The 24,788-nt window shown below is 38.6% G+C and overlaps 1 protein-coding gene across 5 annotated transcripts in view; it reads left to right on the forward strand.

Annotated features, from left to right (window-relative positions):
- The first annotated feature begins 115 nt into the window (after positions 1-115).
- Positions 116-24,788, forward strand: part of RIPOR3 (RIPOR family member 3) — a 57,176-nt gene continuing 32,503 nt past the window's right edge. Inside the window, exons 1-4 of one of the 5 annotated variants that reach the window (XM_035900855.1) lie at positions 1,612-7,973; positions 8,068-8,136; positions 16,976-17,136; positions 20,921-21,049. In XM_035900855.1, the coding sequence (XP_035756748.1) occupies positions 20,949-21,049 (101 nt within the window). In that variant the 5' untranslated portion in view covers positions 1,612-7,973; positions 8,068-8,136; positions 16,976-17,136; positions 20,921-20,948. Of the gene's footprint in view, positions 1,578-1,611; positions 8,137-16,975; positions 17,137-20,920; positions 21,050-24,788 lie in introns of those variants that run through there. The other 4 variants (XM_035900852.1, XM_035900854.1, XM_035900856.1 and 1 more) reach the window with 4 other exon arrangements.

Raw genomic sequence — 24,788 nt, forward strand, 5'->3', positions numbered from 1 at the left:
CAAAGGGGTGCCGTAGCTTTTCATCCGGGGTGAGCACATTGACGGCGCGAACACCCAGGACCCCCTGGGAGGTGAGAGCCTGGGTGGAGCAGGTGGAAGAGTCAGAGGAGCAGGACCATGTTTATGCCATCCTGTAGGGTTCGTGTTTTGGAGGTGTCATGGTATAGGCTGGTTATATTTTAGTTAACTCTTTTTGTTTGTGCAGAGATTACATTTTATTTGCTCATAAATACGAATTGAGGTTTTGGGTCACAGCCCAGTTGCATTTTGCTTCAGACAGAGTTTAATTTCCCCTTTTAAAAAGTGTTTTAAATAAGTTGGGCCATATGGAAATCGAGTTGTTCATCAACCAAAGAAACTTGAAGGAATTTGAAAAATAAGTTTACATATTTCTTGAGCCATTTCTTGAGTATTGAACCAGAGTCAGAGTACAGCACCGGTACTCAAAACTCCTGATTCAGTCATTTCCTTTGTTGGGATCAAGACTTAATCTGCCTCTACCTGTGTTTTCACAGCTGTAAAGTGGGAGCTACACCTATTAATGAGGGGCATTACATACTCTTTTTTGAAAGACCTTAATTAAAGAAAAAAAAAGCAGGGGAAGGTCATTTGTAGGGGTAGTAAACAACGCAAAGTGTGCCTGAGGGAACATTTAATGTTGAATGGGGAGATATATCTGAGAAACATGTGGTGTCTAAAGGAACACGCATATTAGAAACTTCTCTGTTGTATTCATTTCTTGTGCAGTTGATCACTTATATGCTGCTGCTCTGAATTCTGCAGGGTGGATGACATAAGCACCACATGTAGTAGTGCAGGAAAAGCTGCACAAAACCTGCCAAAATGGGATGGACCTGTTAGTGAATGGCAGGCCAAGCCCACTGTATGTCCTGGGTCTAGAGAGAAATGAGTGTGAGATATAACACATGCGCTACGGTAGTAGTAACAACTAGCTTGGTAAAATTTTCCTCCTATTAGAGCCTGGCTACTGTTTAGAGGAATTAAAGGGCTTCTCTGAGATGACAGGTCCTGCATCCCTGTCTAGTGCTTGATTCTCGAGTCAGTAACGGCAGTGAAGCAGTGGTATTTCTGTTAACAGCATGGAGCCAAGAACAGGGAAATATAGGCCAAACAGTGAGTTATGTAATGGTATTCCCTAAGGGGTAGTATAAAGATGAGATGATTTCCTTCTGTCAAGACAAAGAGCAGCCGTACAGTTGTTCTACAGTGTTCACTCTAGCCCTGGGTTCCTTAGGAGCAATCCGGGCAGGGAGTCGGGACCCTGTAATAGCAGATCCACCAGTATCACTTTATTCCCTTCCACAGCTAATTCCTTTACAAGCATTCCTTTGCAATACCCTCCTAAAGAACCTGAGAAGTGGGATAGATCCGTTACGGCTAAAAAGGGAAACCAGACTCGGTTTACTGGGAGAGGAAAATTATGATTTTAATGTGGTTTTTTTTTCAGGGGATTGAGGAGCGATAATGTGGAGTTGTAGTGCACCAGGACAAAGCAGAGGTTCTGTGTATTGAAAGTTATACAAGATAAAGCAAGGGACTGAGAACCATCTCAGAAGGTTTGTTAATTATGCCACTTGGACGGAATAAATAAAAAGGCTAGATTGGAAGTGAAGGAGGTATTTTATGTAAAATAGTAGGTTTAATATTAGTTAAATATACACACTCGACTTAGCCAAAAGGCTGAGAAAAAGGGAACAGACAGACTTGAATTATCCAGACTGTTATTGGCCAGAACTGAGTTTTGGAAGATGATTGGCTGGTGACAATCCAAAACTACAGACAGCAAGTCTTGCAAAGGACATCAGCCGGCCTTTAATGACAAGAGGTGCTCAGGGGCCTGAGTTGAATTCTGCTCGTAAGATGGCACCTCCAATAGTACAAGAGAGACATACATATTTATGAAATACCAGGTTTTATCCACTTTTTAAAACTTTTCCATTTCTGCTGCCAGTTTATTCTCCCTGAGCACAGATTGCTTTAAATGAGTATGTCTTCAAAGACAGAATGCCTGAAAACCATAATTTTTATTCAATTCAACTTTTTAGGGAAAATACTTGGGTTTTGGCCAATCAGTGCATTTAATCATTAGTAATTTAGAGGATCAGAACGCCAAGACGATCTTGTCTTCTTTGTCACTAATACAGAAAATACTGTAAGTGTAGTTAGCAAACTGATTTATATGTAACTGATCTAGATTTGAATTTAGCTGTTTCAAATTAAATAATAAAATTTGTTTCATGGGGAACTTAAAATGCAATTATTATTGGAAAAGTAACTGTCAGTGATATTTTGTTATTCATCAGATATATTCTTTCCATGAATTCATCCCTGATCTGCTTGATGGAGTAGCAAAAATCCACTTTCATTATTTCTTTAACTCTTGCTACTCCAGGCTGAGTTAAGTGAATGCAGTAGCCCTTGCAAATTGCTCTGGCCCTTGTATTATGAATTAAGATCCATGGTAGAGTTTATATCTTAAGGTGCCAATCTCAGTTGCACTGTAAAATACCTGTAATAACTTGCTTTGGATGATAGTTGTATAGTATGACTTTAAGATTTCAGACTGACTTGTCAGGATTATTAGTGATTAAAAAAACTGTTCACTTGTTGACTTAGCAAACTGAATTGGGGTGGTAAGCTTTTATTCTTGTTTTTCTTGCCGTTCTCTACAACTAAATTGTGCAGACTACAAATTCTGAGAATGCTGGCGTGCTCAAGCGGGGATGTCCAAGACTTACACTAAGTGTCAATAGGTTCCTATAATTTCAAGTAAGGCTGGTAAAATCTATTGGTTCTCAACAGCTCAGAGAGCTATGGGCTGTGTGTTGCAGTATGGGTAACTAGTAGTAGGGGCATCTGAATTTAACAGACACTTCAGACATTTTGGCCTTATGTGCTCCTGACATCTCTCATCTGTAAAATGGTGATAATGCAGTAATGTTTACATAGAACCGGGGAGATGATAAAAAATCAGTATCAGTCTTTCTGCATTATGTAGGAAGAGTTATATTTATGATTAGGGAATGAACCTTATTCCTCTTAGCTGAATGCTTTCTTCACTTATTTCATATGGTAGGAACAGCGGTAACAAAGCACTCGTCATTTTTTTTAAAAAAAGCTGGCTCATAGAATATCTGCTCACCACAAGAGTTTTCTCTAACTGCTGTAGAAACACTTTTAAACTTGTTATTTTAAGCTATGCATAAGTATTGGCAGCTAATATTCTGTGCACCTATGAAGGCGAAAAGGGTTATCTGATTACGTGTATTTGCAGATCTCTCTCTGCTTCACGTTCTTGCAGACCAGAACAACAACATAACTTTCTTCTTTCAGGATAGTTAATGTTCTGGCCCAGAATTATAGCACCAGATGTGTTGCCACAGAAACAATTTAAAGGGAGAAGGAATTGCAAGCAAATCGTCTTTCTAGTGGAAAATGTAAAAGCAGTATTCATGTTTTAGAGCCTCTCGTCGGTTTCTATGTGTGTTATATGTGCTTGCAGGAGAGAATAAGGGCGAATTTTGCTTTTTTTTGTTTCATACATCTGTTAGCATTTTAAAATTCTCTGTACAGGGTTGAAAATTGAAAAATATCCTATTATGGGCATGAGTTACGTACCTCAGAGACATTTTTTATTAAATCCTGACTCATTTTTAGAAACTTTTTCCTTGAAAAGTGTGCAGTGTGCTAGCTGATTTACTTAGCTCCACTTGCAACACGCTTTGGAAAATATTTCCAGTAATAGTTGTTTCTGTGAAAGTAGGGAGACATTTGACTGTATAAAATTATCCCAGATTTTGATGCTGAGAATTAATAGCACATTCTTATTTACTACAATTGACATGCTGATGAAAAGAAGGAATGTATTATAGGAAATATTTTTATTTAATCTTGCCTAGGAAGCCTTAAAGCAGCCAAAGCCCTTAAGTTTAGTTAGTATTTCTTTTTTCTCAGAGTAGTTGCCACAGGATAGTCTATTCAACATATTCTTTTCTCAACTACTATGAAAATATTTGTCTGAACAAAATGTAACATGAATTACCTTTTCACTTTTTTGACCACAGATGGGCATCTTTATCCTACAGTTTTGCATACTCTTTGGGGTAGAATAATGAGAAAAACATCCAGGAAGGCCATAGCTACAGCAGAACAGGTTGGCACATGTAATAATTGTGTCGGAAACTCTCCAGATGTGGATACATCTACTATTTGCAAAAAAGAAATTTTTCATATAGAATTTGTGCTGATTTTTGACCAAGTTAATTTAAACTAACAAAAATGCTGATGGGATTGTGTCTGCACTAAGATTTCAATTTTATCATAGACATGCCATAAAATACAGCATCTGTAGCTAACATTGGTGGGCATTTCTTATATAAACTTGACTGAAGAATCTGGGAAAATTTAAAAAAGGCCGAGATCCACACTTAAAGAGACCTGTTTACGCAGTTCTTTGTCATTCATGCATTTGGATGTTCCTTCTCCCAGTAAATTTTGAAATACTGCTGGCTGACTAGCTGAAGGAAGCATAATTGCATTTATCTTATCAAAAGCCAGGGTGAAGTTTGTGTCTTTTCAGAGTGATGGAAAAATTTAACCATATGCATCTGTATGCATAATGCTACCCTGTGATTTTGGAGGATAATGGGCATACAATGTTGCCAAGAAGTCTTATTCTATCGTTTGTTTGTTTGTTTTGTTTTTTGTTTTCCCTCCATGAAATTTATTTTTTTAAATATTTTTTTTCATCTAGCCATACTTTTAAATGTCTCTCAGTTTGGAAATATATAATTTATTCCCTTTGTTACTCATCTTTTATACAAATCTGGGTTCTTCGCTTTTCCATTGAGGAAAATTTTAACTGAAGAATTAGAATATATCCAAGTATACTGGAGTTAGAAACAGTTACTTATACTTATGAAAATAGTTCAACCTTATTTTAAGTGTCCTACAAGAGTAATCTTTTGAAATCTGTCAGTTTTGGAATTAGACTGTATACCATGTCACAGATTTGAGTTTTGGCAGGTTCACAGGCATGTACATCACCAAACAAGATCTGCCGTAAAGATAAGAAATTCATTTCTCTTTTGCATTCCTTATTCAGGCAGAACTCCAGTTCTGGGTGTGGAAGGAATGCAGAGCTGGGCCTAGAGCTTGGGTCTGCACAGGTTAGAAATGACCTTTCAGTGTAAAATTTGGATCTGAATCTGCATCCATATTTCGCTAGAAGACCACAAATATTTCAATCCAGGTTTCTGGTTTGGGTGCTCTTCAGGGCTGAATCAGTCCTTATGTTTTCAAGCTGATACAGGCATCCTCTTAATTAGTTCACATCCCTTTTGTTTGATCCCATGAGAAGATAGTTTATTCTTTCTTTAGGTGGTAGAGCTTTCCCAGACAGACATTGTAAACTAGAAATATAGGTACTTACAATTTTCTTAAAAATGTCCTATGGGCCTGAAATTTCTTGTGCTTGGTTTCAGTCCAGTGTTGAATAAGACTGGAAAGTCTGAATAATGTCAGTTCAGCTGCATTTGAGTTATTCAAGTTCATTTTAAAAATATGTACTTTCCGCTTACATTTTTTCCATAATTCTCTGCACTTACATAACCTCTGTTTTTTTTATTTAAATTGCCACAGACTTGAGAGAAGAGTCATTCTCCAATAATGGGACTTAACAGATAAACAAGCAGGGAGGCAGTTCAAAGACCTCAGTGTGCTTTAAAATCTTAGTGTTTACTGTCTTAGTGTTAGCATGAATAGGTTTATGTTTCTACTAGTGCAGACAAAATACAATGCAAATAACCTTCAGTTCATCTATGTGCTGAATTTCTGCAATTTTTACATAATGTAACTTAAATTCTACAAAAAGAGTTCAGAAGGTTTCTCCAGATTATAAGGGAGGATTTTGTTTGATGAGATCTGTAAAGTTAAAGTAGTAGGCCCAGGGTTTTCAAAAAGATTTGACAGAGAGGTATTCCAAATGCATGTGTAGCTGTTTGAGCAATTATTACAAGAGAGTGTACGTATTGGGTAACTGTGTATGAAAATGTGGTTAATACTTGGTGTATACAGAAAGTTCACAGGCTTTGCTAAAGTTTTGAAGATACCTGATTTGTAGCAAGTTAGTTACCTGTGTTTTACAATGGAAGATAAAATAAAAGTGCAGTTAAAATGGATGGACATTGTCTCAAACTGCATCGGTTTAATTCTGTCAGTAACATAACAGCTTCAGCATCACTGTATGTTTGTTGTATAGATATATATAACTGCACATGACTGTGTGCCTTTTTCCATGCTTTTAGTACAATAGTGTATGCCCAGACTTTATGAAAATCTGTCACTAGGCTTCTGTTAGTTATTGTCTGAAACAGAAGCCCACACAGTGATCTTGAAGGTAATGCCACCTTTGAAGAGAGTCCAGCATGTAGAAAGCTGATGGGAAATACTACTTTAATTAACCACAACTCCCACTGAAACAATAGAGCTATCCTTTGTGTAACTCTGCTGAAGTCACTGGATCTTGTTCCTAATTCCACTGAGGCTGGGTTGTGCCCCTCCCTGTTTCTGAAGTGTTCACATGCCAATGTGTTGTGCAACCAACACAATTTGTTAACAAATAAAGAAGAATTTAAATAACCTTAGAAAATACGTGCAGGCATCCCAGCTGCCTGCAAACAAACATCAGAAGTGCAAAACAAGTAAGTAGTCTTAAAATTGCTTGCGCTTGGGTTCCCCAAAAACAAAACCACAAGTCTAAGGAGTATGTGCTCTGCAAGAGAAGGCTTTGCATGAGAAGATATACTGCATCTTCTGGTAAGATCTCCAGTCCAGACATAATTTCTGTGTCGGCCCAGCCTAGCTTGTTTTCTCCAGAGATGTGGTAATATATGATGAATCTTTCCCCTGTATGTGTATGAATTTGACTGCTTTTAGTTTCATTTAAAGAAATAAGCAAGTATACTTTGACTTGCAATTGTCAGATTATCTTTACAGTAAAACTGTAGCTCATTGTAAAATACCTCTCTTGAGCAAGCCAAGTCATAAGGAGCAAAACATTTTCCTATTATAACACTGAATGCACTGTGTGCCATTGCTGCTGTTAACTGTGTCAGGATCTGGATTTAATTCTAGATCGGAATTAGTATATTGTTGGAATCACTCGTCAACATGTATATTTTGTATCTGAGTGGCCATTTCTGAATTTTGAAGATCACCCAAGAGTGCTTTTCTGCCAGTAAATTCTCTGGGCTGTACATTCTCAATGACAATTTTGTAGATGATCACAAATGTGAGTTCATAAGATCAACGATCCATGCACTGATGGTTGGAGGGTCATATTGCAAGTGTGGGAAAACTGCCAGGAGACAGAACATCACAGGGACATACTGTTCTATCTATCGCCTCTCCAGCCAGGCATGGCTCCTCATTGATGGGAAGGCGTATCACTGCTGTGCTTATAGTACCTTTCAGCGTTCTGGACACTGCTGCCATCATCTCAGACTCATCTGGCAAGACGTGTGATGATTATGTCGTTCACAAATTGTGCCTGTCTGATGCCAAAAAAGCAGATCAGTGCACACACAGTACCTTTGATATCACTGGAGTCATCACTGTACTGTGATATTTAGCTGTTTTGCCTGTGTGTTGTCCTGAAATTTAAAGTTCTTTGCTGGTGATCTCATCCATCACCATCTCCTTAAATTATCATTCAAGCAACAGCTATATGAATATGGCCTAAGCATTTGGCCATTCATTTCTGTGTTAGATCTCTCTGCAGCTCTAATAACTATAACTCGATGCAAACCTGACTGTCATTTCCCCACATATCACATTCTGAAGGTGACCGTTGTTTGTTCTCATTCTGTTAGGACAATAGGAGCTGATGAACTAAGGATCGGTATGTACGGTGATCTGATTGATACCTTGAGTCTTTTGCTCATTGGTCTTGGGTAAGAGCTCTTCACACTCTTGAGTCAGTATGTGTGTTAGCCTCACAATTCACTCCTTCCACCTTGAAAGGGAACTAAGAGAACTTTCTTACAGGGGGCCCAGTTTTGTGAAGTGACACGATCCTATTCTGCAAGAGTGGTCTCAATTATAATTGGCTCATAGGTGAGTAACAGAGTCTGGGTAACATAGACTAAGTCAATTTACATCACAAAAATAAGTCTTGTTTTATGAGGCATGAAGGACTTTTACCCACAGATTTTTTATAAACTGAGAATTGTAGTTGTTCTGTACTTGCCAGGTAGTCATCCTAAACTTGGTTCTGTGCTTAAATGTAGTACTGCTATAATTTTGTCTCGGTTGAGGGTTTTTTTTTTTTTAATGATATAGCCATATGGTATTAAAAGCTTCTGCAGCTATATTGTTATGGCGGTGTTGTATGCTAATACAATTTATTCTTTTCCCTGGTGCTTTATAGCAGTACATCTGTACTAGCAAAGTCCTTTTATTATCTAAAGACACACAAGTAATAAGCCCCTCTCTACAGCATTTAAATCCCTGTCTATATTACAGATTCCTGCCCTCAGCTAAATTGGGTAAGGACTGTGAAAAATGGTTTCTTTTACCAACATGGCTGAATTAGCAAAAGATGCAAGTATAGAAGCAGTTATAATGCACAGTAAACTTGTGCATTTGTTAGTACTAATTGTTTTAAGTCTGAGGGATAGTTTTAACTGTGCTGATAGAAAGCACAGGCTTGCCAAGTTGCTCCATTCATCTAGGAGAACTTTTGTAGTAATTAATACCAATATTCTGATAGCAGTCAGGTGCTGGTTATAGATACACAGAAGGTGTTCACATCAAAGGATTTTTTTACATTATCTGCAGACTACTAATACCTTTCAAAGCTATTCTAGAGGTATTAAAAAAAACAAGCTTTCTTGTGTAACTGTATAGATCTGTGTTACAAAGTTCCTGGCATAGCTGTGAGCACTAAGAGTATTTTGCTATGCTGGCAAAATACTCATATAGAATACTCCTTTTGCCAGGATTGCATGTGTCTTTTGGGGAGAGAGGTAAAAACAAACTGACAGAAGACCTCAGTTATCTCTTCTGTTGGAGTTTTGTTGTTGTACTTACACATAGATGCTGAGTAAACCAGTCCAAGGTCTAAGAAAAACTCCCTGTGATGCTGAAAAATATGAAACACTAAGCAGATGTGGCTGCTAGCTGCAGTAAAAGCTTTGAGTCCTCAGGGAACAAACAATTGGGTTTGCAGTCTTTGAACAAGTTTGAGACAGAGAGATGATTGATTTTTTTTTTGTGGACAAAACTGAAATGCATTTTCAAGAGTGACTCTTGCTGTGTTTGTTGATGATATTCATAACATTTCAAGGGACCTTAACATTAGATTAGCTTTACCCCTAAATGTTGAAGTGGTTTGATGTCAACTGATCCTGCTACTGAGCAACTTCTGCTTAGCACTTCCAGTTATGTCTGCCTTCTTTTTTTCCAGTGAGTAGCTCTCTTGTGCTTGGGCTGGGTGAGGTAGAAGAGCCTGACATTTCCAGGAATTTATTATCTCTGGCAGAAGTCTTGTAAATGTCAGTTATTGATAAGTGAGAAAGTAAACATGGGGCTGATGAGGCGGTGCACTTTCAATGGCTTACCACTAGTCTGATTTCATATGGTGGTCCACACAGTGGGACTCCAAAGAAAAATTCTTCTACCACTAATTAATTTTTTAAATTATTTTTACTGTATGATTTTGGTTATAACTTATCTACTTCTTGCTCCTTTCTAATGTAGAATTTTTTTTCTTGTTTACAAATTTCAGTCACATTAGATCATTTTCTAGTCTTCCTAGAAATACTTCTGATTTAAGAAATAAGTGTGGCAACTGTATTAACCTTTAATGAATATCGAAAGGGAGGTTTTACATGCCCAAACAGATTCTTTGCATTTGCTGACTGCAAAATATTTGAATTAAACAGCAGTAACAAAAACACAGGGCTGAAGAAAGGAAGTTTATAAAGGCCAAGGCAGATCTGCAATCAGTTATTCTGATGGAAGGCATCACCGCTCTCCTTTAGAGATGCTTTGTCAAAACTGTTTATGTGAGCTCTCCCTACCCAACTTCCAGGAAGATAACTGCTTTAGCAAAAACACTTGAAACAGTAGTCTTTGCTAAGCTATCTTTTTTAAGGCTGAAATAGGTTTAAGGGGCACTCCATGGAGTAATGATCATTGTAGATTTTGTAGTCTTTCCTGGGCAAACTATGTCCAGATGTCAGTACACAAGTTTGACTCTTCTGATCTTACAATTTTCAAAAGAGTATTGCTGTAATTCTGTTTAGGCTTGAAATAATCCAAAGCTGTCTTCTAGGCAGAACCAGACTGACAAAACTTGAATATCTGGTTTAAAAGCAAGTGTAGCCCGGTTTAAGACTGCATTTTGCTTAACTGCTCGCTTCACCATAAGTATCCTAATATACATTAGTCTTTCAGCTGTTTCCAAAGCCATGTCCTTTTGACTGTTTAATATTTAAGAACCAATTAGTTCCATTTTGTTTTGTTTGGATAGTTTGCAGTTGAGCATTCTTTCAAGTGGGCTTTATTTAGCTAATTCCGTCACAAAAATAAGCTCTCAGGGAATGAAGAGAAGTTCAAGCTAGCCAATGTTTATTTTTATTATTAATAATTTATATTATGGTAGTCCCCAGGGGAACTAGGGCCTCACTAAACCCAGTTTCCTCTGCATGTAATGAACTGTGTCTCTCAAAGCCTTATACAGCAGAAGATTCTTTTTTGCTGCTGTGGCTTAGTGCAAGGGACACACTCTATACTGCAAGGGAACGTACCGATGAAGAGCGTATAAAGACAAATCAAGAATAATTTTCTGAAGAAGCTCGAGCTAGGAACCAGAGGGACAACCTGATGCATCTTCTCTGTAGAAAGCCATCACGAATGCATTTTTCCAGTGTGAGTGCCAAATCATGACTACAAAGTTCTCGTTCGTTCTCTCTCTGCAGTTATGGCAATGCTCCCAGTGACTTTGAGGGGAGCAAGATTGGGCAGAGAAGTGATGGTCCTAAAAACCTTATCTATTTCTGAACTAGCAGCAGAAGACACTTTATATTTAAAGAACACACTGATGGGCAAAGTTAGTTTAAAAAATTTTCATGTTTAGTCAGATTTCTACCAGAAGTTACCGTTTTCACAGCATCTGATCCTAAATAATCGGTCTACTTTATGTTTTACAGAAGTCTTGAAAGAAGTGATTTAGAGTCTTTCATACCTGCTAAATGCAAAGGAGACACAGAGCCAAAACCTGGACTTCTGTAAATTGATTTGAATAGAGTTATGGCTGTTCATATAAACTGGGGATCTGGCCTGTTCTCTATGGGATAGCTTTGTGAGTTAAGTGGATAGAACTGACATTGGGATGAGCAGGGCTGCAAAGTGGAAGTGCCTTGAAGTTAGTGTAGCAGTGCAAATTTTCATCATCAGTGGAAATACCATCCTGTCCCCTCCCCTTATGCGGAAGCAGCAGTCTTTTCTGTACTCCTTCCATAATTCCAAATTCAAAATCTAGACAGAAGTTTTCCTGACCTATCTGTACCATATTCCCGTCCTCATTAGTTCAGTTTAAAGCGGGTAAAACATCTGTTTCCAAGTACAGCTGTGTGGTTAGTATGTAGGCCTTTTTTTTTTTCCATACAAAAATCTCTAAATCTGGCCATTTAAGACACAAATTTTATAGGAGCTAGAGTTGGGCTGTGCAAAGTTCACCTCATTAAAAACAAACCCAAACCAAATAAAAGCAGAGAATAACAGTGTAAAAAATGTGGGCCATGAATGTCAGAGCATATGTATTAGGAATTGGTAAGAAATGAAGGGGAAAGTACAGATATATCAACATATATTCAAAGGATCTTGGTTTTTTCCACAAGTAAAGTTTACATGCTTGTGGAGTGTCTACAGAAAGGGAACATTAGTACACAACACAGTGTTAGGATTGCTATGACACCTACCCTAATTTGTTAGAAAATATAATGAGTTCAAGCCTGTGTTAGAAGATAATGGGTAAATTCAGCCTAGATAAAATGTTCAAACACACCAAATAATTTTTTGATGCTTTGGCTGTTAGCTGGCCAATGAGCCACATTCTAAATTGTCTTGATTTTGCTATGTCTTTCTAAAAAATACGGCCTTTTTCATTATTTTAAGATAGGTACTGAGATTTACTAATCAGTAGTGGAAATACTGACTTTGAAAAAACTAAGTCTATGTCTAATCATTGTTAAAGAAAATGCTTTGCTTTAAAACCTAAACTTTTTCTCTCTCCTATTTCCCTCTTATATGATATTTTGTGTACTTTTTCTAGTGTTCTTTGGGATACTGATCCTAACTTAGCACCTTCATTATTTCTGTGGCACAAGATTGTCCTGGTAACATTTATGGGAGTAAAACATGGTTGCCAGAGGAAGTTGACTTAATGGTTTAATTCTTAATAAAGGACAATTTTCTTGATCAGACAACTAAATGACAGTTTCTCCCACTTCAGAAGCATGCCCCAGGACACATACTGGTATATTGTGAATCACAGACTTCAGTTTTTGAAGATATCAAAACACATCCCACATACTGTTGAACATCAGATTTCACTATTACTGGAAGCTTGTCATCTGTTTTGGTTAATATAGCCTTCTCAGTGTAATAATCAAAACATACATCTGCCCATTATGGTGGTTTCTGTTGAAGCTTAGACTTGGGACTTTCCACAACCCTAAGGCTGAGATAAAGGACGTTCCTTATTTCATAATTGACCTGGAAACAGGCTTTTAGGAGGCTCCTGCATTAGCCAATGGATGGAGACATGATCACACCTGATAAGTCTATCTGTAATATACATTCAAGCATAGATTGGGGAAAACAAGGAGAATGAGATATCTATTACAGAAGAATGTTCCTTGGGGTTCATAATTAAGAAGAAGGAACCTCTCAAGGACAGAATTGGTAGGATTCAGTGCCTTGCTGCTAGGCAAATTTTCCTTTGTCAGAAATGGAAGAGCCTGTTCATCACTTGTAAATTGCTCTCCCTCAGCGCCATCTGCTTCTTCTCTTGTTAGGAATTTGTTTTTAAGTATTCATTATAATGTAGCTAACTGCAGATTCAAATTCTGCCAAAGCTGAAAAAGCTGCAAGTCAGGCTAGCGTGTGGAGCCTGCCACATTCCTAAATCTCTGATTCAGGCTTGCAAGTTTGTCATCAAGTTTGAAATTGGAACCAGAGGAGCTAGCAGCAAGCCCTGTGCTCATAAATCAGCTGATAATGGGTGAATTGTTCTGTGCCTTCCCCTGAAGAGGAAAGCAAAACTCAGGGCAAAAGTAGTCACGGCAACTAGAAGAGCTATGATCTGGGCAAGCATGGAGAAACTACGTGTGGCTATAGGAATATGCCACATGCTGGCAAAGGAAGTAAACGGGGATTTTGGTTATATGCAATCACTGATTCTTTTTTTATTACATTACCAAAAAGTTACAGGGGGATTTACAGCCAACCTTGATTCCAAGTAACAGATTTCCATAAAAGAAATAGGCACAATACATCAGCGTGTGACAAGGTCTCCTTTGTGCTTCATTTGTTTGATATCTCCTGCCACTAGAGGGAGGTACAAAATTGACCACAGAATTATGTCTTGAAAAATAGTTTCCAGGTCATTAAGTAAGTACGGGCCAACATTTGCTGCTGGGATTCTACTGGAAATCTGGAATAAATGACTGATTAATTTCCTCTGGATGTGCAGCAGTGTCACTGAGAATAGAACTTGGATCTGTATGCTTAGATGAAAACTAATTAGAAATACAGTAACATTATGAATCGCAGCCTTGAAAAACAGATCATCTTGGACTTGAAAGTTGAGTACTAGAAATGGTTACATCAGAGACACTACCTCCAGCACAGGAGAAGCTGTCTGAGGGGACTGCTTGTGATATTTAAATTTACTGCTGCATAGGAAACCTAGACGCCAGAACTTCATTTCCAGAAGCTGGCATAAAGCTGTAGAAGGGCCTTAATGACTAAAGCAATAACTTGGATCAAAGCCGCTTATCTGATTTCCTTTTTATGGCTTGAATATGGCTACGAGGAAAGTATGTCAGATATGTAGTATTTAAATATATATTTAAGAGTTGAATCTGCCTAGATAAAAATCTTCAAAAGTACCCAAATGAGTTATACACCGAAGCCCCATCTTTCTAAATAATGTGAGCTATGAATGTAATTCTTACTAAAAATCAGTGGAATTAACTTAAGAGCCTAAATTACTTTTGAGAATGGGATTATATTCCTAAATAATTTGAGATTTTGAAAATACAACCCGACAGATATAAATCTGGTGCAAAGTAAAGAGCCTGTCAAATAATCTGAGTTGAACAGGTTTAGGCCAAGAAGTTCTGTGGAACACATGTGCAGGTTTGTAGAGAAGCAAAATCTTCCACTTGCAGCAAAATTGCTCTCTAATTGCTCACATTGCTCAGTCTTAAAAGAGCAGAAACGTCTGGTGAGTATGAGTGGAAGAATGGTTGTTCATGGCTCTGTACAGCTGTATCCAGTGGACTTTACAGCACTGTAGCTAAACATACCTCTTCAGTAAAAGATGGTTTCCCGCATGGATTGCATTTTTCAGAAGAGAAGGCAGAACAAGTTCATCTGTCTCCATTGTTTTGTTCCCATTATAGGAACCAGGGGGGGTGGTGGTAGAAAGGAATGAGCAGGAGTGAGATAGGAGAGCAGGAAAAGTGCAAGGGAGAAGCAAAATTTACCTCTTAGTGCTTCATAGGTGGATGATAAAAGTACTAAGGGGAAAATTTTCACAAGCTCATCACAAGCAGCTATTTCTCTCCATTACCTTCATTTTTACAGTTGGACTCGATGATCTTAAAAGGTCTTTTGCAACCAACTGATTCTGTGATTTTTGCAAATCTGTTTTACCATATAAATATGATAAACAAAATACTAAACATACACTTTCTATGTCTGTAATTGCAGTGGCTCTTGCCCTGTCTGTGTAGTGGACTAGTTACAGGTTATACGTGTTGGTGTGAGACACCAGTTCTAGCTAGATGATATCCACAAGTCAGAATTCCTGTGTTACAGTGAATTACATATAACCTTTTCAGACTCTGCTGTGAATCCTTGTACTGTGAATCCTTCTCACAGGAAGGATTTATCTGAAGAAAGGATCCCTATTTGTGTGTAATGCTGTGTTAAAATAGCTATATTGAGATGTAGCATCAAGGGCACTTTCGGTCTCCCTAATTCAAAGGACTTTTCATCTCTAGAAAAATAACCAGAGATTTTTTTCTTAGTTCTGCCAGTAACAGTATAAATAGAATGTTTGTCTAACAATTGAACAAAAATGCTTTAAAGTTAAGGGGTTTTAATCATAAATTTGGAATGCTTATCTAGCAAATTAGACCTTGCTACTGAGGTCAATGGGTTTTCTAAAGAATGCTCAAGAGCAAAGATTAAATACAGTGTGTATTTTCCCAGTTGATTCAAGACTGTGCTGTACACAAGATGGTCACTTCATTCTTTGTTCAGTCAGCCTTCATTACATCTACCTTTAGAGTAATTCGGGCTGAGTCATGATGCTATCACATCTCAGAAGTTTCATTCATTCATTTTAATGGTCTGGATTCTTTAGATGTCCAACGCTGCAAAGTGGATGCCAAGGTCTAGAAATTTCCAGCCTGTTCCAGGGTACATTGAAATCACAAAAAGCTTCAGTGGTTCAGGCCCAGATCAGCCCTAAGATTTTGTTCAAAAAGTTTGACAGTATTGTAATACACTGGGGCAAGCTGATTTTTTTCCTTTATCAATGTCAGGAAAGACTCAAATGCCATTGTCTGCCACAAGTGTTTTGAAATGGATACCACCCGTCATAAGCATCCAGAAGTGTTAGTTAATTCCATTGTCCCTGAGTTTTGAAATAAATGAGAGGAAGAAAAATAATTGTGATTACACCAATGTGATGGTAGACAAATGTAGCCCAGTTTACAAAATCGGTCTTAAATTTGACTTATGCTAGAAATTTTCTATTGTTATTATGATAGGGTTGTCTTTCCACCTATGAAGTGTTTGCAGTTTATATTTCTATCAGCTAAAGCCCTAATACAGACGCAATTTAAGCAGGAAAACAGTTATTGTGGTGCAGTTCATAATAAATTCACAGAAGTGGAATGAGTAACTCAGCACCTTTGACTGAAGGTTTTTTTGAAACAGCATACAATTAGTTGGAATCACAGCTCATTTCTAGAGGAAATCGAGAGAACGCTCCTAAAGTCCCTAAATGTTCATCTACTTAATCCATACTGATTTTGGTTATGTACAGCGAAAATGGAGTTTCTGTAGAGATGGTATAGAACCAATACACGTTATGGCAAATTTGTTTGGCTGTCACAGAGCTCAAGTGAATTTTATAAAACTGTGCTCTAAAGAGACATAGATTCTATGTGTCAACCCTACAATAAAATCTATGTACTATGCTGTGCAGAAATCCACTTACTGCAAGGATTCTCCCTATAGGCACACATATGAGCCACGTAATTTAGGGTCAAGGCTACAGTACCTCCAATAAAATGTTGAGCGCATCTGATACTGAGAAAAGGATTATGTTGTGATAATACAAAATTAAATCAACTGTGGTCAGTTTCCACAACTAGATGATAGAATGGCTCTATTGTCCTTCCAAGTAAAGCTAATGTAATATTTAAAAATAAAGTTATGTATAAAAGTAACAACAATAATCTAAAAACATAAGGAGGAAGTAAGCACCAAGCAGTGTAAGACAAATTGTCATGATCACATAATATATCCAGAATCACAAACATGAATCTAAGCCATTGAAGTGATTGACATTTGATAGTTTATTTTCTGTGTTTATTTTCTATCGTGACTAATAATTTACTTGATTTCATCCTGGCCTTTATTTTGTTAGGCAGGTGCTGCTTGCTGAAGCCAGCGAACAGCGGGTGCTGACATACCAGGGAGATATACAGCCACTTCTTGCCTAGGCTGTCGACTCACTGTGTGTGTCCACAAGCAGCTGAAGGAAACAGGAGTCTGGTGCAGCTTTTGAAGACACGCAACTAGAAGCAAGTGTGTGTCTCTTAACCAACTGGTCATTCACAACTGGAACGCTATAAATTTTAAGGAAACATGAATACCTTACTCTGGCAGTAGTTCACCAAGTTCAAGTGAACCTCTTGGAGATATTAAAAGAAAAACATGGCGATTAATTTGAAGTACAAAACACTAGCAGAAACATTTTGCAAGAAGTCAGTGAGTCATATTTTCCTCATAAAATTGTTGAAACCATTGTGCCCAGAAACAATTAAATATGTGACTAGAAATGGAAAAGCTTAGCCATAAACACAAACAGACACCAGCTTTTTGTTTGCAGAGGATAAAGGTCATTTGGCTTGAGGAATATCCTAATACTAGCAGAGACGAAGCAGAACGTGCAGTTTGAGTGGACTCACTGCTGCACAGAAGCTCAAATGTTTGGCCTTAACATGCCTGGATACTTTGGTTACACTGAAGGTTAAATGTTCATAGTCTGTTATGGCAAATCATTGGCACATCATTGAAATAGGGACAAACATACTCTTTTACTTTGAAAAAAAATACTCTTTTGATTTATATTAAAAATACATTTCTGAGATCTGAAGTCTCAATCTTGCAAAATAGCATGTATTAAATGTTTGGTTAGATTAGTACCTGGCAGTTTGGAGGTCTGTTTAAGACTAACAAGCTTTGTAAGACTTTTTCAAGACCTCTTGTTTTTTCCAGTAGTTTGGTGTTTCTATTGCACCTGGCAATAGACTCCTTCGGTTTGGCCTGGTATTTTTGCTCTCTACATATGCCAGCCCTTAGCTAGCTACGGTATACACATTCTGTGCTTTTTGGGAAGGTTAAACATGAGGAAGTACCTCTGCTCCCCAGGGCATAGCCCTTGTATTTATGAGTTTGGAGACATTGGCCTACACAGCAGAGGTTACAGGTTGGAAGACAGACCTGAACTCAGCTTTGTCGGGGGTCCTTACCTGATTTATTTCTAGCCTAAAGAGAGAGTTGCATTTGAGATGTGTCCAGATGCTTTTCCTCAGGGGCAGTTGTAACGTAGCTCAGCACTTTTATACAGACACTCTGGCTAGCAAAACCCTCTGTTTAAACAACTGCATTTATAAATCTTTCTTACAAATAAAATGTTGTCTTGACATCCTACTTATGGTCTTCTACTCAGAAGTGTGAAATGAGCTGCAAGATTTCTAAGTTGCTACAAAAAATATATATGCAGGTGTGTACCAAGAACTATTTGATTTGTCGACATTATTTCAAAGAAAGATAACCCCTTTAATGGTGCTTTCCTAACATTACTTAGATTCTCTTCATTCTTACAAGAGGGAACTGTGAAGATGAGCTTGTGAATTGCTTTCGAGTGTAGCTACGCATTACAGCAGAGCATGACACGGTCAGTGGCCTTGAGGACTGAGCTCTGTGCAGTTAAAAAAAAAACAAACGACCCATGAGAATTTTTAAATGCTTATGGCTATGCACAAGTGAGGTCCAATTAACCTCTCATTTTGACTAATTGTGTATCTTCTTGAAGTCCAGAATTAGATTTGACTTATAAAAACACATGTGGCAACAGAATCAAGTCTAGGCAATTTAAGCAATTTCTTTCTTTCACCAACTGAGTTTTGGGGGTCTGTACATTTCCAACTTCATTCTTCACATCTAGAGTTCAGTACCACAGATTGGTACTTCAGGAGACTACTCATCATTTTCCACTGTCTGTTCTCTGTCAAGGGTCTGCCTGTTTTTGTTTGTTTCATATCTATGTGTTTCAAAGGCTTTCAGTCTCATGCAGCCTTTAGGAGTACTATAAAATAAGGCAATCTTCTCCTGGACTTTCTTCCTCCCTTTTACTCACGAACTAACTTTCCCAGGTTAGAGAGCTCAAGAATAGATCCTGGGAATCTGGCTTAGCCTTGGTGAGGGATGTGGTCAATAACCATGAGGCTCTTCCTCTTATTTCTTCCTTTAACAGCTTGTTACGCAATCACATTTTTCAGTAAGTTGCGTGTTTTTTCAGTCTAATGATCCTTTTGATGGGGTGACTGTTCACAGGCTTATAAGCATCTGAAAACTAGAGGAAAGAATGGAAAATATTTTGAAACTTCAGCTGTGTTGTGATGCAAATAAAATTTCTGATTGTGTTAAGGAGGCATCCTTTCAAGCAAGAGAACATTATTGCTGTACAGTTTGATTAACGGGTGATTAAGATGCACCTAGATTTTTCCATGTAACAGATTTCTATTGATGCTACTGAAGCTATGGAGTCACGTGGACTTGATGCACTGAGACACAAAATACCTAGCTGTGTCCAACACCTCTTTTGACAAACTAGGTAGCTTGCAAAGCAGGTAGCTGTTTTGCTCAACTTTATCATTTTCACATCTTGTTCTAAAATCTTTTGCCTGTTTTTCATAGGTGTATTCATGAGCTTGGCACGGCCTGTAGAAAAGGCAGAGAAATGGGAGCCTTAGACCTCAGCCCAGGGAACTGACTGAGCAGCTTCTAATGAAGCAGTCAGGTCTCACTGCAGGACCTCTGCTTGTGGAAATCCATTACAACTTTTGTTACTGCTTTGGTAGATAATGATACCTAAAGCATAGTCACTTACAGTAATCCCCTGTACTTGCAGACTAGCCCAGAATTAGCAAACCACTCTCAAATCTCACCTCTCTTGGGAAGTATAGTTCAACCATTCAGTTCTTTATGTGCAGTCTGGAAGAGTGCTGAGTTAGGTTGTTCTCCAAGTTAGTGGCCCAGCCACGGAAAGAGTCTTATCCTGATGTTTCTGAGCTTCTAGTCTGACTGATCGTAGCCATGCTGGTGGGATAATGTCAGGCATAGGGGAGGGGTTGAGTGCGGATGTTTCTTTCCAGTATCTACTCTGATAGATTAAGAGCTCCCTGTTCTTCAGAGCACGTTTTATAATGTAGGACAAACTTCTGCATGAAGCATCTCCAGGTAGAGCTCTTTATTGGAGTTTGTACTTCTCTCTACAAATAGATACTCCAGCTTTTTGGTTTACTCAGTTTTACTCAGTTGCGGTGTTTACATTACAGCAGATTGAGGGGGGGAAGGAAGGGAATTTTTCTGTATATTAACTGTCTGGGTGATTTTCTACAGCTGCTTTGAACGATATGTCTGTTACTTATATTGCAACTTGGATTCTGTAGACATATGGCAGAGAACACAATTCTCCAGAAGGCAAAAGAGTTTGACTGATGGAAAACAGAAGAGAGCAGTCCAAGAGAAATCCTGCCAGAGGAGGAGCATGAACCCAAAATTTACTGTTGAAACCAGACTTCTGCCTTGGGCTTAAACACCACACTCAGCCAATTCTACCATTGACTTCAGTGTGGCTCTGCACAGATGCAAAGAACTGCTTTTTGGACCTGACTAAGTCTGGAGCTTAAGTATTGTTCTGGCATCCATACTGATTTGGCAATACACCGGTTGGCCTGAGCTCCTTAAGCAGTGGGACAATTACAGGGTTTTTAAAAAATCAGAAATGTAGAGAGCCTGTGAATTGAGGCTATTCTGGCTTTTACATAGTGAGTTTGTAAAATCAATCAGAAATTGAAGAGGGCATAAGAGATTTCATTTTAGACTATTCAGTCCCTTATTAATTGTGTTGTGGATGGCAACAGAGGAAACGTGTATAGCAGACAAGTCTTTTTTTTCTATTTAATCTACTGTCTGGTGTTCTGACTTTCCACTTCCATGCAGCTCAGCACTTGCAGCAGCACAAGTCTAAGCCTGGACTGCCAAGAAGGTTTTGTCTCATCTGTTTTTCTGTTTATTTCAGAAGCTGATAGACTTACTGATTGGCAATCATGTCGGTCAAGCTCACATTTGTCTCTCCTGGTGATGGGGGCGGTATCAGCAGGAGTTGTTCCTTCACTGGATTCAGCACTGTGCAAAGCAGAAAATTAGCGTAAGTAACACAGAAAGAAAAGCACCTGATTGTTTGGGCAACAGACACTAGGTACCGTGAATGTATTTTTTAACCTAAGGCATCTATGTGTAAAATTGTTCCTTATTTTTTATCTTAAAACTATTGAGTGTTGTCTTGGTTGACTAATAAATAGCTATACTTCACACCGTATTATCTTTCTTCTATACACCCTGTACTTCAGAGATGGCTGGATTTCAGAGGTTATGTATCAGACTGTTAACAGTGTCTGTTTCTTCTAGAAAAGTGAAGGGCTGTGACCCTTGCTGCTAGCAGCCTAGTAGTAACTGATGTTTTCTGACTAAAACCCTCTGAACAGTTATAGTTATTAAAAATCTCATAGATGTCTAAAAAGATGGGGATGTTAATGGTGAATCCTGGCAAAATGTGTGACTGAACCCAACTCCAGTTCTCCTGGAATTACTTAGGCAGAGCAGCATTACATGAGAGGAAGGGCTGCTTTCTGGCAATGCCACAAACGAGAGGAAGGGAGGAATACAAGCAGGCCAAGGGGGCCACTGCAAATTCGCTGCTATCAGTAACAGGTCTATAGTATAGCCAAGGTTGCTGTCCAGTCTCCCAGTCTTCAGTCAAGCCCTGTAATTGCTAAACCATCCTGCGCTGTTTTTCCCTTATCATAAATTGTCGAGTAGCATTGCTCTGTGTGATAACTGTGCCGCTTTTCCGATATCTCTAGTTCTTTTTCTGAATTTAATGATCCCTGTATAGCCTGTTGACTCTTTTAGAAGATATGATATATAAATGGAAAATATATGTAATTTCTGTCTGCCAGTGAATGCTAGAATAATAATAAACTGAATAATTTAGCAGTATCCTATAGAAGTATTGGAAAGTATGCCTATAAAAGTATTGTACTCAAAAAAATTGTATTGTGTATCAGTAAAATACCTGCCTTGTCATAAAATATATTTTTAAAGAACCAAATGGCTGAATTAACCTTTTAGTTAAACACAGCATGGTAAAGTATGAGCAAAAATGAAATTCCAGCATGATTATGATGCAATCAAGAAGTCTTCACATTCGAATAAATTAGTTTGTTGTGGAAGCTGAAAAATAATATTATACCTAGCAAAGGTTGGACATCTAAAATGACACCAATTGCTAAGATCTTGAGAAAAACACTGTCAATAAATTATATAAACAGATTTGAGCTCAAGTGCAGAGTGGGAGTTCTAGCAAGGAAAGGATCTACCAGGAAAAGTGTTGAACATCTGTTTCTCCAACAAAGGCACAGTCCAGCAGGGTACAAATGCTCCAAACAGAAGAGTTCATATATCCCTTAAGATTATCCTGTTACTTTTAGTGGCAAAGTTTTTCTAACAAATGCCTCTCTCTATGCATTTTTTATTATGTTCCTTTTCATTATTTAAGTGATTAGATGGACAGTTTCATTCAGGAATCACTGCAATAAGGAAAATTTATGTGCTAGATACTCAGTCACAGCCCAGTGAACACCCAAGAACCTTCCCCAGCATAGTGAAGAAATTTTTTAATTGCCCTTTCCTAACTTATCTCTCCCTCAGGCGCTGTTGCAAAACACAGCAGGAGATTGCAGGGGCCCTATGCAAGGTCTATCCAAAGGATGACACACAAATCGGGTCCACATGGAGATTCTTAAGCAGATGCTAAATATACTTTTGCATTTCTTTTGCAACTTCCTTTTGAGGCTCTCAGTCAGACACATTATTTCATTTTTCCTCACAATGGTCTCCAAAGGAAGTAAATATTATTACTGTTATCTATAAAGTGGGAAATCTAATACTTAAGTTATTGAAGTTCACAAGGGAAAGCAGCAACATAACATCTAGCTTTTAGCTACTGTCCCTAAAGGCCCATGTCAGCCACTTAACTTTTCTATGAAACGTATTAAAATGGGATTCTTAACATCAGTGCACTGAGTACGTATGGGCTACATCAGTCAGTAGGAAATACTGAGGCAAATGGTGAGTTTTAAATCCCTGCCTATCCATATGCAGTGCTTAGATGCTATACTTTAACTGAAGAGAAATGATTTCCTGAATTTAGGATTTGCAGTCCAAAACTCTGAAGGTGAATATCAAAGTCCTTTCCTTTCAAAAAATAAACAAAACCCAGGAGTAAATTGGGCTTTTTAATTTCAAAAGATAGGATTATCTTGTATCTTCCATATGGTATCTTGCTAATTAGAGTACTCACCTAAAGCAGGGAACTGGATGCTATTTCCTTCTTTGCATGAAAGAATATCTTTATCAATGACCTGGATGAGGGGATTGAGTGTGCCCTCAGTAAATTTGCAGATGACACCAAACTGGGTAGCAGTGTCGATCTGCTTGAGGGGAGGAGGGCTCTGCAGAGAGACCTGGACAGGCCGGATCGATGGGCCGAGGCCAACTGTATGAGGTTCAACAAGGCCAAGTGCTGGGTCCTGCATTTTGGTCACAACAACCCCATGCAGCGCTACAGGTTCAGGGAAGAGTGGCTGGAAAGCTACCTGGTGGAAAAAGACCTGGGGGTACTGGTTGACATCCGGCTGAATCCGGCCAGCAGTGTGCCCAGGTGGCCAAGAAGGCCAATGGCATCCTGGCCTGTATCAGGAATAGTGTGACCAGCAGGAGTAGGGAAGTGATCGTGCCCTTGTACTCGGTGCTGGTGAGGCCGCACCTCGAATACTGTGTTCAGTTTTGGGCCCCTCACTACAAGAAAGACGTTGCATTGCTGGAACCCATCCAGAGGAGAGCAACCAAGCTGGTGAGGGGTCTGGAACACAAGTCATACGAGGAGCGGCTGAGGGAACTGGGGTTATTTAGTCTGGAGAAGAGGAGGCTGAGGGGAGACCTGATCGCCCTCTACAACTACCTGACAGGAGGCTGTAGTGAGGTGGGGGTCGGCCTCTTCTCTCTGGTAACAGATGATAGGACGAGGGGGAATGGTTTGAAGCTGCGCCAGGGCAGGCTTAGGCTAGACATTAGGAAAAACTTCTTCACCGAAAGGGTTGTCAGGCTCTGGAATGGGCTGCCCAGGGAGGTGGTAGAGTCCTCCTCCCTGGAGGGATTTAAAAGAAGGATAGATGAGGTGCTTAGGGACATGGTTTAGTGGTGGGATGGCAGGGGTAGGTTAAAGGTTGGACTCGATAATCTCAAAGGTCTTTTCCAACCAAAGTGATTCTGTGATTCTATGATTCTAATTTTAAGTGATGATCCTCCTAGGAGACTTTTTCAACTGCTGTTATTGACTAGACTGTCCCTTCCAGTGTTATTGCTGTTGAAACCCTCTAACTTTGCATGGAATACTCAAAGATTTATGATCTTACAAAAGAAAACAATATTAATGTAAGTTTCTAATTTAACAGTTATGATCTTCATTATAGGTAACCTGAGCTCCAAATGGTTTGGTTAATTAATATTTTACATTAGGCCATCAGAAAAAACTAAGATAAGCATTGAGGTGAAGAAACTAAATATCCAGTAATGTTTGGCAACACCTGATTTTATCAGATTTTTTGCAGATTATATATTAAAAAATGGAGCTAAGTTAATTTAGCACCAGGATAATTAAAGTAGTTACTTGAAGGTTTCTATAATAGGACTGGGGATGGCTCCCAGGTGTGCTGGGCCCAGGATTTAATCACCAAGCTCAATAATCTTCTTAGGCCCTCAATCACATGCCTAGAGCTTAAAACAGCCAGTGGCTAAGCATTAAGCCTGTTGAAGTTCATCATTTT

The sequence above is a fragment of the Egretta garzetta genome, unplaced genomic scaffold (assembly GCF_000687185.1).
Source record: "Egretta garzetta isolate BGI_Z169 unplaced genomic scaffold, ASM68718v1 scaffold188, whole genome shotgun sequence".
In the NCBI taxonomy this organism is placed as follows: Eukaryota; Metazoa; Chordata; class Aves; order Pelecaniformes; family Ardeidae; genus Egretta; species Egretta garzetta.